Here is a 16,206-nt window from a genome sequence, read left to right as displayed (position 1 = left end):
TCCTATCTGCAAATCTCACACAGCGTGCACTGGTTAAGGTGCTTTAGACGGCCTACGGTTGCTACTTTGCAACCCACCTCCACCCTGCTGTTTCTGATTGTGGTTAATGACGCCTCTCTGGGCTCTCTGGGAGTGGGGAAACTGGGGCCTAACCTTTCTTTTTTTTTTCTCTTTTTTGTGACTGAATGATGATAAGATGAACTAATCACATGGCAGTAACTCAATGTGTTCAGGCATATATACATGGCCAATATGACCTGCTGAAGTTCATACTGAGCATCAGAATGAAAAAGAAAGGTCATTTAAGTGATTTTGAATGAGGCATGTTGTTACTGACGAACAGGTTGGTCTGAATATTTCAGAAATTAGGACGTATTGAGATTTTCAAACACAACCATCCCACTCAGGTACTAATCTAAAAAAGAGAAAAATATCCAGTGAGCAGCAGTAATCTGGGTTTTTTCTATCGTGTATTTTTTCTATTGTTCGATATTCAAATGATTGATGTAAACAGCATGAAAGCAAGGAGCAACTCTGCCTTCTGTCAGTCTTCAGGCTGGTGATGGTGTAATGGTGCAAGGAATATTTATATGTTTAGATGATAAATTAGGAACAGGAGTGATGCTGTCATGTCAGTACAGACCACACTGTTGAATCTATACCACAAGGAAGACATTAAAACTTTCAACCCAGTACCAGCTGGTGAGGGGATATTGATCCTGTAAATGGCTGTTACTGTTTATTACCAATATATGGAAAGCCTTTCTTATCTACAGTGGTGATGAAAGGGAGAGAAACAAAACCACATTAATAGAAGTTTGTGAAACAGGTTCTGATAATTATGTCAAAACACAGAAATTAAAATTAGAGCTCATTCACTTTACCCTTTAAAAAAAAAGCAGCCCCTTTTTCTTCCGCCTTTTGCTCATCAGCCCTTTAAGGCAATGATGAAACCAAATGTAGCTTTTTCTTACTTCTGTTTACGCTTGTTCGTATTGCTTTTGTTTTGAGTGAGAAAAATAAGAAAGACAGACAGACAGAAAGAAGGTCTTTTGCATGGCTTTGATTGTATTTTGGGTTATGTTGGATGCTTAAAGTTTTGTGCTCTTCTGCTCCTACGGAGGTCTTCCTTTTACTCTAAATGTGTCCAAATGTGGCCAATAAAGTGAGTGCAAGGGCAGGTGTGAGCAGGAACAGTCACCGTCCTGCAGCTCTTCTGCACAGACTCGACATAGAGGGTCCATCACATGGAGGGCGCAGTGCCCACGGGCGCGCACAGAGCTCCCTTTCTTTAAGAAAAGGCAAAGGGGAATTCCTTATGGTGGATGCTGCAGCGATGAGAAGCCTTTTCATCCGGCTGTTTTTCAGAGTCTCCACTGGCTGCGTTAATTACAGGGCCCGGGGCTGCACTTTGAGCTCGCTGTGCTCATGCATGCTCTTGAGAAAAAGCCGCGCATCTGATTCTCACGACACAGACGAAAACCACACACAAATACGCACACGCGCGCACATGCTCGCGCCCGCCTGAGCCCGCGGAACCAGTCAGCCAGCTGCTCGGGGACATTCTTGTCCAGTCTTCTGCAACTTCGGCTTCACAGACAGCAGCAGCCAGTGACACCGAGGACGACGTGAGCTGGTTTTAAGACGTGGTTGTTTTGTTTTTTTTAAAATCCCCACTTAGCCCAGCAGCTCAGGTCAGAGGATGTGGAGCGTCGCTGCTCCTGCCAGACCTCAGTGAAACTTTTGTCGGTGAGCGGAGCGCACACAGAGGGGAAGAGCTGGACCCGCAGCCCGTGTGTCGGTCACCGGAGAAGATGGGAGACTTCCACTAGGCTGTCTCCGAGAAAACATCATGGCTGTAGACGGTAGGAAGGTTACACTTCAATATTATTAATAATAATAATCAGTAACTCTTTTCTAAATAGTCCGACTCGCATTCCGCCGAAATCTAAAGCACGCTGATTCCATTACTTTAACTCAATACTTGCTAAACCAGTTTATCTGTTACGTAAGTGGCCTCAGCTGGAAAGAGCCCCCTGAAATAAAGTGCAGCTAAATCTGCCTCCTGCCACATTAAAACTATTAAAAACAGACTCTGTCATATACATGCATTCAGACATTATAAGATTATTATGCATAAGAAAGGAACAGAAGGGGGTCGCTGATGGTCAGTGACATAGTGCTGAAATGGACAGCGCATCCAGCATCGCCACTATCAGTGTGACTGTTGCTGTGGTCACTTTTCTGCCTTGGCTTGCTCTTAATTGAATTTACTCCCAGCAGCCAGCTAGCTTCTGAAGTCCTGATGTGCATATTTCTGATAGGTATAGATGTGTGCCAAGTCAGAATTTTAAATACCCCAAATAAGAGCTTTAATTTAAGGTATATTCATCCAAAATACAAGATTAAAGATATTGCAGGCAGGCCAGACACTTCATAATTTGTTTAGTAAGGATTTTGATCATGAAAGCGTTTCCTTTCCAGTACTGGCACTTTTTAAAGAGAAGGTTTTTTTCTCCATTTGAAGGGAAAAGGCTCTGACAAATAGTCTTAATTATGCATACTACATCCATGAAAGGGGCACATTTGTGTTTACAGTGGCAGCCTGGGTGAGTAACACTCTGAAGGAGGGTTCGTACATGCCTCGAGTAAAACCTCAAAGAAACCAAAAATCGCACACCAAGTTTTATTCGTAATAACCTGATAGTGCTGGTTTGCCTTGATGATTGCAGGACGCGGCCTGGCTCCGCTCTCGGTGGGAGATGGTGAATGACAGAAAAGAGAAGCACGAAGCAGGAGAAACGAAGGCACTCTTTCATCTCCTCAAAACCTCGTTTCCCCCTGACAGCCTCTCTCGTTCTGTCCTCTTTTCAAATTCTCTTAGTCAACTTAAGATATTGAAAATGCACATTAGCGCACACGCAAACACAAGCTGCATACGGAGCTTCAAACGTGGTAAGAAAATCCTTCCAATCTGGCACATGAATGTGTAATGACCCGTGGCTTTCTGCCAGAATCTGTGCCAGTAACAGCGTGTTTACTGTAGTTGCACACTCTTTAATTACTGGATGTTGGGAAGCCACCTGCTGTTGAGTCAGTTTGGATATCTGCCTGCAGGCCTCGTCCTAATGATGAGAAAGTGGCTTGTCTCACAACTCTACAAGCTTTTCACAAAGTAATTGTGGTACCTGAACGCTGACTTCCAGGATTTATCTAGGATCTTGTCCAGGCTCAGATAACTAACTCACGCCTGGTCTGTGTCAATAGAGCAGCTCCAAGCAGGAATTTGCTAAGGAGACCATTCCTGAATGGCAGGTTGTCCATATGGTTTCAACCCTGCCTTTTGTTTCCAAGTCATGCAGAGCGAAGGAGTAGGGAAGTAGTCCCATGCTGTTTTTACACTGTCAGCAGGTCTGCCTGTCTAATCATTATACCTCCTCCCTTTATCTCTCCAGCTGCATCCAGTTTCAGTTTCTGCAGGCCAGCTGTGGAGTACAGGGCTCTGCCCGAGGACTTTAAGCACCAGCTGAGTCGACGGACAGGTGGGAACCTGACCTGGCATGACGGCCGTGGACAGAAAACAGCAGGAGGCAGAACAGTGAAGCTGCTACAGCAGCCGGGGACCGAGGCCCTGCAGGTACTGAGCACCTACATGACTTCAAGATGTCGAAAAGTGCACCTGGTGCATGTTGTCATAATCCCCTTAGGTTTTCTTTATTCTTGAAGCTCAGGGTGATATGTTTCTTTCTGCCTAATTAAGCTTGATGATGTTTGCCATTAGGAAATTTAGGAAAACTATATATATTTACTTTGGAATTCCAATATGTTAAAGATTAATTTCATTGCTAAAAATTTAACAAGAAATGTAAGAATGCAAACCTAATCAAAGAAAAGGAGAAAGGTCCTGTGCTGATAGTTTCTCAGGTCAGACACTGAAACCTTTACTCTTTCACTCATTTTAGAGTTTTTTCTGATACTGCAGAGAAAAATAATGACTAACGTTTTTCACGTGAACTATGCGCCTATCTGAAAACACAGCCACCTATCTGGGCATGATTAGGTGGTTGCAGGCATGACTGCTTAAACTAATGGTCACAGATATGACTGTGGTGAAATGTAAACAAGAGGGCCAGTCAGAAACTCAAGCCTCATCATTTCAGCACCTTTAGCCAAATAAACATAGATGTAGAGCTTCTTGTAGGCCATACACTATGTCTATGATGTTACAATCATATTTGTCCCAGTGGCTTTGCTGATCTGTGTTGAAGGCATCAAAATAAATGTGTGTGGATATATACACTTCTCTCTGTATCTGATTCCAAATACATTGATTTTTGTAATACAGTTCACTCTGTTACATGGAGATAGCCACCTGAACGCACCGTGGATGACTGACTGGATCACCAGGTGTTGTAATAACATGTAACATCCACAAGGACTCCTTAAAAGCCTTACTTTATATGTTTATGTAACAGAGGCAGTGCATGTTAATGAACATTAGCAGAAAAATATAAGATAGTTTATTTAAGTGCTGGATTAATTTAGATCCGCCTCCCCTGGGTAGCTTGCATTCAAAAGCACACACAAGTCCTGCATCATCCAAAGTTAAAAATGACTATAGAACTGGTTTGCCACAATGTGCTGTTTGAAATGTGGCTTAAAAGTAGGAATTCTGCTTTATTACAATTAATAAGCAATGGCAATATTTAGTTCTTTTTACTGACATGAGCTACTTCACAGTCACCTATGTTTTTATATATTTTTAAAAATCCACTAAGATCAAAATATTGTTGTTGGTACTTGATGCTACCAGGATGAAATGAAAATTACTTTTTTGAAAATCAAAGCTTTTAGTGGCTTTTTTAAAACGTGTTTGCACTGAATAAAGTGTTGTTCCACCTGTTAGTGACCAGGTAGCAAAATCTTTTAACATTGCATTTTATGATGTTAGATAACTTAGTAGAATGATTTTTAAAGGTTAAATAGAGTCCATTTTGAGTCCAAGATACTTAAACTTGTTTACAACGTCATGTCCTCGCCTTGCAGTGAACACGCTGGAGTGTGTCCTCTCTGCTGGTTGTTTTCTGCACATCATACACACTGTTTGGTATTTAGTAAAAGACATAATTTCGTAAGCCAGTCCTGGACCTGAGCCAGTGCCTGTGCCTGGGAGATTTTTCAAATTACTAATGCATCAATATGTTTAATAAATTGAGGGTAATCCACATCTACATAACTTGTCAGTATAATAACCATTTATAGCCATTCAGTTTCCATGGCTATTAAGCACTGTTGTATTTCACTAAAAATAACTATTGTGATTTATGTAAACTACACCGATGGCGATAACAAGAAATTAGTGGTGTTATGTGTTTCTGGTTTTATTTTTTATTTTCCATTCCACTGACTTCTTGCATGCAGACATGAAAAAGTTGCACTGCTCATATGAGAAACTGCTGTGTTTGTTGCATTAACAATATATGAGCACATGCAAAAACCCCTGCTGCCGTTTGGCAGCTCTCTTCTCAGATTTCTGCTGGGAAAAGTCTGAAATTAAAAAAACTTATAGTCTGACAAATGCAGCCGGTAACCATCTATTGTTGTAAATGGACACTTTGTTAGTAGAGAATGAAAGTTGCTCTCTCCCCAGCGGGTTGGTGAGCTCTAACAGCCTTTTAGCTTTAAATAGCACAGGTCTTCCTATGCTCGCACTATGCTGCACCACCACTGTGCTTGTTGACTGAGAGCAGAGAAAAGCTGAATTTATTTTGATCCTAACTGCCTGATAGTATCCAGCCTGTGCCTGTTGTTTCAGGATAATAAACAGTTAGCCGTTTCTATAGATCTTCTCGCGTGAAAACGTCCTCATATCTACTTCCACTAGTCATTCTATTCCGGTATAAATTAATAGTTTTTTGTTATCTGATACAGCATTGTCTCTTCACACAGCCAGTTTGGGCAGCAGAGACAATCCATTTATACTGTAAGCTGGCCTCATTTAAAGCTCTTGGTTACAAGTCAGAGAGCCCATGCCTTTGTCTTCACCCCATAAGAGGCTCTTTAATAGGCTGTTACAAACTGAAGCTAAAGCTGCAAACATAGAACTGGGCTGGGCTGATAACACAGTTGTATGCAATGCATTGTGTCTTTGCTTCAATCCTCTTGGATGCACATAAAGTAGTGGTCTGTTTATTTTTGTCTCGACGCACATGAACTTAATCGGTGTTGTGTGTCTGTGCTGCATTGTAATGTGTTTACAGTATTTTCACTTCCTCCATTGTTAAGTTTTTCCACTTACTTTTTTTTGGCATGCTGTTCTTGTATTCACTCTGTCAGTATGCATCTCTGCCACCTCTCACAGGCATCCAAACACTCATTATGGTCTCTGTAGTGTTTTTATACTTCACAGCTGTGGACTCAGAGCAGCAAAATACATATAGTAACCGCTGAAAGGAAAATTATTTGGAATGTTTTTGGTAATGACTTCATAATTTATGTGTGTGGGGTTTTTTGTTTTTTTTTAGTGAGAATATAAACTATATATTAACTTCTGATTCTAAACTGGTGCGCTTATATGCCTTAATAAAAGGTCTTTAGTGTTAGTATTCCTCAACTTGTTTAGATTTATTAATAGAACCAGTGAGAAGAGGCTTTGGTGCATGTGTTTACTGAGATATACTTCTTAAGTTTTGACCATGAGAAATACGGCCATATTTGAAGTTTTAAAATATTAAACTACTACTGCAATAAAGGCTTCACTAAACTAAAAATTAAACAATAAGAAACCAGAGCTTAAAACACAATTTAAAATATAAATAATATGAAAAATATACATAACTATACATATATATACATAACTTTTGGTCCATATTGACGTGATAGCATCACACAGCTGCTGCAGATATGTCAGCTGTACATCAATGATGTGAATCTGCTGCTGCACCACATCCCAAAAGTGCTCTATTGGATTGAGATCTGGTGACTGCGGAGGTCATCTGAGTAGAATGAACTCATGTTCATGAAAGCATCTGAGATTATTTGAGCTTTGTGACATGGTGTGTTATACCCATCGGAAGAGGGGTACATTGTAAAGGGATGAGGATGGTCAGGTATGAAGACTCACCTGTTTAAACTGCAGCTACAGCTTCCTGTTCTTAGCTGACAGGAGTGGTACCTGGTGTGGTCTTCTGCTGCTGTAGTCTATGTGCTTTCAAGATGTTGTGCATTCAGGGATGCTCATCTGCAAACCTTGGTTTTAACGAATGGTTGTTTGAGCTACTGTTGACTCTAGCTTGAAGCACTCTGGGCACTCTCCTCTGACCTCTGGCATCAACAAGGCATTTCCGTGTGTGTGTGTGTGTGTGTGTGTGTGTGTGTTTGTGTGTGTTTGGTTAAAGCATTCATTTTTGATGGTTAGGTTGGGTAAGCGGCTAGGGAAAGCATTATGTCAGTTAGATATCCTCAATAAGATATGGAAACGAGTGTGTGTGTGTGTGTGTTTGTGTGTGTGCGCGCATGCACGCGTGTGTGTGAGAAAATCTCAGTAGATTAACAGTTTCTGAAATATTCAGACCAGCCTGTCTGGCACCAACAGCCACGTCATGCTTTAAGTTTGAAATTCAGCAGGTCGTCGAGGTCAAGTTGCTGCCATGTGATTGGCTGATTAGATATCTGCATTAACGAGCAGTTGAAGATGCATACCTAACAGAGTGGTCAGTGAGTATATTTAAATTTGTCCTCCATAATCAGCGTAATCTGAAAAGTGACCCTTATCCAACTAGCAGTAAATCATTGCTAGGGTTTTGCGATGGTTCTTGTTCTGCCTCTAAGGGATCTCTGGCCTCAAAAAGTTTTACAACTCCTACTTTACATGACTGTGGTCAATTTTCACATATTCTGACATTTTACTGGACAAACAGTCGCTTTATTCACAAAACGATTAATAATGAAAAATCATAACCTGCAGCCAAATTAGAAATGGAGCTTTTTGGGATTTGGGGGGATTGTTTTGCATATTGAAGGACGTCTGGCTCATTTTATTTTTAATGAATTAAGGGAAATGTTCACTCCTAATCAAACAATGTTTAAAAAATACCAATAAGTAGAAATCCTTTGTGCGATCACTCTGACCACATTGATTCATATACAAGCCAAACATGGGGGTTTAAGTTTTTACAAAAGGTGGGGTGTGAAGTGAGGAAAAAGTGTTTGCCGCATAAATGGAAGTGATGCACTGAGATGAAAGATGCAAGTCAAAAGAAAGGAAAGGAAATCCAGAGGGTGAGAAGGAAGTATAAAGATAAAAGCTTACCATAAAAGTATTCATGGTGCATTAGAAGTCAGTCAGAGCCAGAAAAATACTTGATTCAAACTCTGAATGTGTCTTTCTTTGTTATTTAGATCCCCATTAACTGCATTGCCACAGCAACAGTAGCTGCAGCATGTCAGTGAAAATGATGCACATCATGTCCGACATCCCCTCTCACAAAAAGACTCGACAGTAAACCTCCCAGTGAGACAAAACTGTAATCAGAAAGCAGTAAACACTCTGAAGTAAAGCAGAATAGGTCACTTTCTTGATCAACATCGCATGTTTTTGGAGAAATAAAAGTTTAATATCATTAGCTGCTTGATTTATTGTGTGAAAACTTCAAGACAAATTATTGTTCTTTGTGTTAAACAAAATTTACACAGGGGGGGAAAACAAACTGAGTTCACTCGGCTCCAAACCCCAAATCCTGTATTGAGTGTTCAGCCTTGCCAAATACAAAAACAAACAGAATAACTGGCTTCTTATTTATTGTTGGGGAAGAGCATATTCCAGCTACAAACCATAATCAGTGTAATCTGAAAAATCTCACCAGGTGAGGCTCACACTGAGAACCACAATCACGTGACAGAAAGAATGTAAATGTCGCCCTGTGTGCGAGTAAACCACACAGGACGACATCATTACAAAGTCATTTGTCATCATGCACAGTTAAAACTTCTCTATTTCTTTAAAAATTGTGTAACAGCTCGAAGCCAAATGTTATTCATTCTCCCCAAAAATAAATTGAAGAATACTCACATTATGTAGCAGTTTTGTGACCAGAGCAAAGGCATTTGTATATTTCATCACAAATTAATTACTGATCACAAGAAAAGATACTTGAACACAAGCAGGGCAGCATGGTGGTGTGCTGGTTAGCACTACTGAAGGTCCTGAGTTCAAATCCACCATCTGGCCAAGTGTAGTTTGCATGTTTCCTCCGTGTTTGCATGTGTACTCCGGCTTCCTCCCCACAGTCCAAAGACATGTAGTTAGTGGGGTTAGCTTAAGTGGTGATTCTAAATTCCCCATAGGTACAAATGGTGTCTCTCTGTGTTAGCCCTGCAACAGACTGGTGATCTGTCCAGGGTGTACCCTGATAAGGAGGAGAATGGATGGATATTCTTGATAAGAAGAATACTTTCAGTATCGGTATTCTTGCACTACCCTCAGGTGTTAAAACCAAAAGCACATTTCCACAAACTACTTCTTTTTTAGTTATTTCGATTTTTAGTGCAGATCACCATTGTGTTATGGAAATTGTGTTATAGAAAGACTCTGTAACAACTGAAAACAAAATAATAATAATAATAATAATAATAATAATAAAAGGTCAATCAAATGGACCAATATGGCAAGGCCGTGATGATCCACTTGGTAAAGTAAATCTGTTGGACATCTTTCTTAGCCTTCAGACAGTAATTCTGATGGCTAAAAAGAAGAAAAAAAAGAAGTTGAATACTTTCATTCTTCTTCCTCTTATTATTATTACTAATATTATATTTTAATGAAATGAATCATTACTGACATCCTATGGTTCAAAAAATTGTTGGTGAAGTGATGGACATTGTTGAATGCTTCAAAAAAATATCAAACACATCATTTTGGATTCTATTTTGAGAATAAGAATGTTTTTAACACCACTGCATCCTGACATATCAGGCAGACCCTCCTGCAAAACCTTTGCTCCACTGATTCTTGCACATCAGCCAGATGTGATTTTTTTTATCTTGCAAATGAACTGCTGAACTTGCTAAATTTTTTAAAAAGTGATTGGCTGATCAAAGGCGCAGCTTGATTACAACTCCAGTTTTGCATCCTGTACATCTATAAGATAAAAGAGCTGAATCTCAACATGACACTGGCCTTCATGCATGTCTTCGTGTGCTTTTCTGCTGCTGTTGCTGCTGCATGTTCGCCACTCTTCTAGGGAACTTCACAGCTACACAGATGTGCCTACACTGCCTATACATATGGCAACGATCACCCCTGTGTTCTTTAATGAGGCTGAAACATGTTCTACCCCTGTAGAGGCCCAAACTTGTCATCTTTTGATGTATATAAGGCATGTGAAATGAAATGTGATACTCAATATTCATCTTATAATCCTCCCAGCAGATGCTCAGTTAATTGGCTGTGTGCACATGTTAGGTACAGTGAATAAAAGACAGTGTGCAGATTTGTACACAGCGCATGATAGATGTGGGTTGTATGGATGCACAGCGGCAACAGCAGGCGAAAAGATTAAAAGAGCTTTAAGGTTCATTCAGGTTTTAAATGGAGTCTGAATTTTGTGCGATTCCTCTGGATATATTTTCATGGGAGACATCTCCTAGCAGTCAAATGCCACCGATAACTGAATATATTTGGCAGTTAATGAGAGATATGCCTGTGGTAGGTTATCTATCTCAGCACAAAGCACATCAGTACAGTATGTCCCCTGTGTGAACATGTTAGTGTGAAGTTTAAGACTTTCTTTTTTAAGAAATAAATTAAAGGATACAAGTCTCTAGTGTGCACAAGGGAGGTAGAACTGGCCTTCAGCTAACTGAAGGATGATTCACTAACTCAATCCCTGGCTCCTCCTGTTGGCTTGGCTTAGACCTAAATACTGAACCCAAAGAAGTGGAAGTAGTGTAGTAGTATATCTGTGTAGGTTCTCAGTAATCCAGGTCATGGTTATCTAAGGAGCATGGAAAGAAAAGCAACTGCACTTTGTTATGTTTCTTGAAGCCATTTCACCTTTTCAGTTGAACTGAAGAAGCTTCTCGGATAAGAGGCGAAATGTCTTCCAGAGACTTGAAGAAGTTCAGTTGCTTTTATTTCCAAGCTCTTTAGATTAGTGTAGTAATAGTGCAAAGGACTTTGAGTCGTTGAACAGATCTCACCTCTGAAAAATGCTGTCTGTTTGCTTATCTTAGTATCTCTCTATTTGAAAAATCTCCTTAAGCCTCTTTTTCACTAGCACATGCTCAGCTTGATTCTAGTCCATTTTGGGGGTTTTGCATTTGGTGGCGGTACCTTGTACCAGGTTAAACTCCTTCACAAGAATCAACCTGGCATTTTTAAACACGGCAACAAGGGAGATGGCTGCAAACCGAGGTGCCTCATTCACCCATGCAAACACTTTTTTAAAGTGCTTTCTGTCTATCAATCACACACATTCATCAGAGAAAAACTTGGGGTTAGTATCTTTCCTAGGGATATTTGGCATGCAGAGTGGAGCAGCCAGGGATCAAACCACCATCCTGCCAATTAACAGATGACCTGCTCTACCTCCTGAGCTACAGCTACATCTTCTGTGGTTGGTGGCTGTAGATTTCAAGATTTAAAGTTCAAAATAATCCTTTTTTATATTAGACTGAGCATTGCTGTAGCTTCTGTGTTTTTCTTCTGTTAAGCTACTTCAGCTACCTTCCCCTTTAAGACCAGCCTGTCTGTTCTGATTAGCTGCCCCTCAGAAACACATGATTTTAAAAGGTGGTGGATGGTTTTCTGTGCTCAAAGCCAGTGTGTGTCCTGGTAATAACAATATTAGGTATATGCAGTCTGTTTGACATCATTTGGATCCAAGAGTAGAAAAACTGTCTGAAGTTGTGTATTTAGTGCCGTTTTAAACCTGAGATTTTGGTTTCACTGGGTTAATTTGCACATATTCTGACCTCAATATGTGCAGCTTTACCCATGTTGGATGTGAACGTCCACTACTGCAATGGTACACATATGACAGAAATAAGAAAAAAAGCATTAAATGTCCCCTTATATTACTAACCCTCTGCATTTATCTGTATGCTTTCCTGTCTGCCTGCTTATCTACAGTACCGCTCCAGTGACAATTATGGGATATATCACACGAGCCCAACACAGCCCAGCCTGATCCGTCCTGTTGTTCTTTGGTCTCAACAAGATGTGTGCAAGTGGCTGAAGAAACACTGTCCACACAACTACCTGACCTATGTAGAAGCGTTCTCCCACCACGCCATCACAGGTCTGAGATAGTAGAAAAACAGTCCCACTAGTGAATTCATGAATTACAGCTTAATTGTAAAAAATGACTTTGTCATCACCTTAAAGGCCGAGCGTTACTGCGCCTGAATGGGGAGAAGCTGGAGCGCATGGGTTTAGTGCAGGAGACACTTCGACAGGAGCTGCTGCAACAAGTGCTGCAGCTCCAGGTGCAGGAGGAGGGACGCAACCTGCAGCTGCTCAGCAGAGGTGAGAGTGTGTGTGTTTTCAGTCTTCCCAGTCCTTGACTTTGAAGACACAGTTTGACATTTTTCACATTTAAATTTCTGACTCCTATTCCTGTCAATTAAAAATTAATCTTTAGCTAGCAGTGGTTTAGCTTAGCACTAAAATTACATATTTTATGATGAAGATAGCTGGAAAAAAATATTGAAGATGGCTCCATAGTTTGTGCTGCCGTCCCACAGCAGGAGGGTCCAGGTTCAAACCCAGGCAGGCAGGCAGGCAGGTTAAAACTTGCATGCTCTCTATGCTTGTGTGAGATTTCTCCACTCTGTTTTCTCCTGTCCTTGTAAAACCTGCTGCTGTAATTATGCGTATCTGTGCCAAGGATACATTTCACTTCTTGGTTGAATAACGTTGGAAAGATTTTGGTGGGTGCAGTTCTGAAACAAAGGGGCTTTTCACATGGCAGGCATTCTGCTGTGTGTCCACCGCCACCAGCCCTGCATCTGTCTGGAGTCAGGGAAGTGTTATGGCTCTCTGTGATGTAAATATGAGAACAGCAATGTAAACAAACAACACTTACACAATAAGCGGGTCTGTTTTCTATGTTTTCCATTCACTTTATTCAGATGAGACTACTGTGGTTTTACTATACAAAGCAACACTGTGACGGGGGCCCCACCCTGTGGGGTGCTCGGGGTAGAGCACCTGGTGGCCCATGGTGACTGGCCAGATGGAGCCTGAAAGCAGTGCATGGGTCAGCCCTTCTGTAGGCCCAGCACTCACGGGGGTTCAGTAAAAGATGTGGTTTTCTTTGTTTCTTAAACCAATTTTTTGTTCACATGTCTGTGAACTACACTAAAAGCACTGCAACTTCTCATTGAAAATAATTGAATGCTATCAGTTGTTATAAGCCAACAGTGGAGTTTGACGTAACTTGGCTTTAAGATTAATGGAAAAGTTTCGATGTCTGTAAATCATGCAGTGACATTTTTAGTCAAAATTCTGTTCAAACTAAATCTAAGAGAGATAGCAGAGAGGATTTTCTTGCATGCTTGTATTAGGCAGCAAAGTAAGACAGTAAGGCTGAAGTCCCCAAGCTAAACAACAAACATTAGTTTCCTCTGCCTGCACACAGTCGCTGCTTACAGCTCATAAAACTCTCCTAATTAGAAGCATGAGGGCCAAGTAAAAGTGGCTGCGTCTTAGCTGTGCATGATTGGCAGAACAAATGAAAATCAATCAGTTAAACAACTTATCAGAAACTCTTGGCTGGCTGTGCCTTTTCAGTCTTTGGCCTTTTAAAAAAAGGAAGTAAAAGCTAAAGTATAGCAAGTCCTGGTTATTTGTTTATTTTATGGGGGTTTAGGTGGAATGGATGGATGCCTGAAGAAAGAGTTTGACTCACAGCACCCTTTTAATTAACAGCAGATTGTTGGTGTTACACTTAAACAGTGTTATGTGTTAGAAGTGCTGGTAGGTGCTTCTTTTGCTAGCTGCTTTCAGGTGATTCCTGTCTTTATGCTAAGCTACTTTATGCCAACGGCTGGTTGTTGTCTAATGTAGATATAGACGCGTTAGGGATGTTATGATACTAGAAATTTAGTAGTCAGTACTAATATCAGTGTTAGTTATATGATTGTTGTTGATACTCAATTAAATAACATGGTTACAAAAAAGCGAGCAAACAAACAAACTGAATGTTCCTTGTATTTAAAATTAGCCCCCTTTATAAAAAAAAGTTTTATATCACTGACATGCTGGTGGCAGACCATTTATTTAAAATGTTAATATTACAGTTGTTGACAGGACACAGGCTGAATTGTTAGGATGGTTCCCATTTAGGCTATGCAACATAGCTGATATCACAATGATGATAATAATAATGCAAAGTAGTTCCATGTTGACTTTTACTTCTAATAAACAAGTCTGGGCAGAGCCGTCATGGCAGCTGCACTAGTCGCATGTAGGATAGGTGCATGGTGCCTCTGTCACTTCCCAAAGACCTGCAGCCTCGGTACAGATACTGTCTATGGTAGATGTAATAAAAGGACAAAACAAACTTGACGTGGATGGGTGTGTGTTTGTTTGTGTATCTGTTTTTTTGTTTTCTTCTCTTTCAGGGACAGTGTGTCCTTTTGCTAGAGTAGATAACATGTTGTGCTTTCTTTGTGCTTTGACCTGTGATCTTATCTTTTCTCCTGTTTGTCCCCTTTTCTATTTTCTTTTGTATTCTCTTTACTTCCAGCTGTCGGCTCAGGCATTATTACACTATACATGTATAAATATAATTAAATAAAAAGAAATTGGCCAGCAAAAGGAGCCTATACAGAGTTTATAGTGATCCTCTTGGCAAATCAAATATGTTTGGCACAGCAGTGCATTCAGACCATGGTTCTGCTTGCTGAAGCTTCTAGAAAAGAAAGGTTTAAAAACAAACATTAAACAATTATTGTCACATTTTGAGAATTGTGATATGAATTGGTATCTTCTGATGATATCCCTTAGACACATGTTATATCAGGCCTTGTGGCATGTGTCTCTTTAGACTGAACATAAATGTTTGTGCTAATTTTTTATGCTCTAGTGAAGGAAAAGCAATAATCATAATAAGCAGTCTGTTTTTAAAACTGACTTAATGTTCATGGACTGTCCTGACACAAAATGGTATTTGTCACATTTTGTGTTACTGTGTTAAGTTGTCCTAAATTATCTGACTGTTAAGTCTTTTTCATGGTACTAACAGCTCAGTAACAGCTAACTGACATATATTCCTGATTTGTATCTACAGAAACCGTCAGACCTCCACAGTGTTGTTCAGATGGACTTGTTTTGTCTGCAGATTCCCAAAAGATAAAGTTAAAAAGCATTCATGAACCACAGCACTGAAGATAACAGACTCAAGACATGACAAGTATGGGAGTATTCCTGTCGGTCAAAAAAGCATCTGCAGAGAGCTGTAATATTGAGTTATTATTGTGTTTTATAATTATGTTGTGGAAATATTACAGTTATCAACAGAAAATAAGCCTTTTGTACAGTTCTGACATTTATAGCTAACCAGAACAGTTTAATCATTTGTAAATTCAGAGGGTTGGGATATGTATGGATTAGACGGTCCAGCTCCCACTGAACAATATGGTGGCAGCAGTGATGTATTGTTCCAATAACCAGCAGGGACCAACACAAAATCTTTGTCTATACTTATCTGTAAGATCGAGCGGTGAAAGCTTATTATTGCACCTGTAAAAAAAAAAAAAAAAAAGTTTAAAAAACTTGCTATTAAAAGTTTAAAAAAATATCTGAAAAGTTTTCATCGTTCTGTGTTTTGCAGGGTCCTTTGGAAGGATATCCTAGCTGGATGATGGAAACACCGGAGTCAGAGTACATATAATCATGTAACATGAAATGTGAATCAGATCTGTAGGATATGTGCATCCAGCGAGCTGTGGTCTCCAGAATAAAGCTGTTAACTGGAAGTTGGCAGCTTTTCATTCCCTGTCTGCACGATAAACTGATATCATCTTTACAGACTGACTATGAACTGTGATGAAAAAGCATCATGACAATCCATTTATCAATTTATTGCCGTCTGTGATTAATTATTAATTAACTGTTCCTCTCTTACCGTCTCTTCCTCTCATTCTTCTCTTTGAAACGTTTTTTAATGTCAGAAAAACAAATTAATAAATAAAAATATTAAA

General features: G+C 40.0%; 1 protein-coding gene across 2 annotated transcripts; it reads left to right on the top strand.

Moving 5' to 3' along the window:
* The first annotated feature begins 1,381 nt into the window (after window positions 1-1,381).
* samd10a (sterile alpha motif domain containing 10a) lies at window positions 1,382-16,168 on the top strand. 2 transcript variants are annotated; one of them, XM_063465256.1, is made up of 6 exons: window positions 1,382-1,865; window positions 3,456-3,637; window positions 12,131-12,299; window positions 12,386-12,526; window positions 15,294-15,416; window positions 15,837-16,168. In XM_063465256.1, the coding sequence occupies exons 1-5, from the start codon at window positions 1,853-1,855 to the stop codon at window positions 15,389-15,391; spliced, it is 603 nt and encodes a 200-aa protein (XP_063321326.1). In that variant the 5' UTR covers window positions 1,382-1,852; the 3' UTR covers window positions 15,392-15,416; window positions 15,837-16,168. The 2 variants fall into 2 exon arrangements, with proteins under 2 accessions (XP_063321326.1, XP_063321327.1); XM_063465257.1 differs by lacking the exon at window positions 15,294-15,416.
* Window positions 16,169-16,206: the final 38 nt, after the last annotated feature.

This window comes from Pelmatolapia mariae, linkage group LG20 (genome assembly GCF_036321145.2).
Source record: "Pelmatolapia mariae isolate MD_Pm_ZW linkage group LG20, Pm_UMD_F_2, whole genome shotgun sequence".
Lineage (NCBI taxonomy): Eukaryota > Metazoa > Chordata > Actinopteri > Cichliformes > Cichlidae > Pelmatolapia > Pelmatolapia mariae.
Note: the sequence above shows the minus strand (reverse complement) of the source record. Positions and strands in the feature narration are given on the sequence as shown.

Excerpts from the sequence above, each read along its gene's own strand:
- samd10a (XM_063465256.1), top strand. Across the intron at positions 3,638-12,130 it reads CGGGGACCGAGGCCCTGCAG|TACCGCTCCAGTGACAATTA; the intron begins GTACTGAGCACC and ends GCTTATCTACAG. Across the intron at positions 12,527-15,293 it reads CCTGCAGCTGCTCAGCAGAG|AAACCGTCAGACCTCCACAG; the intron begins GTGAGAGTGTGT and ends TTGTATCTACAG.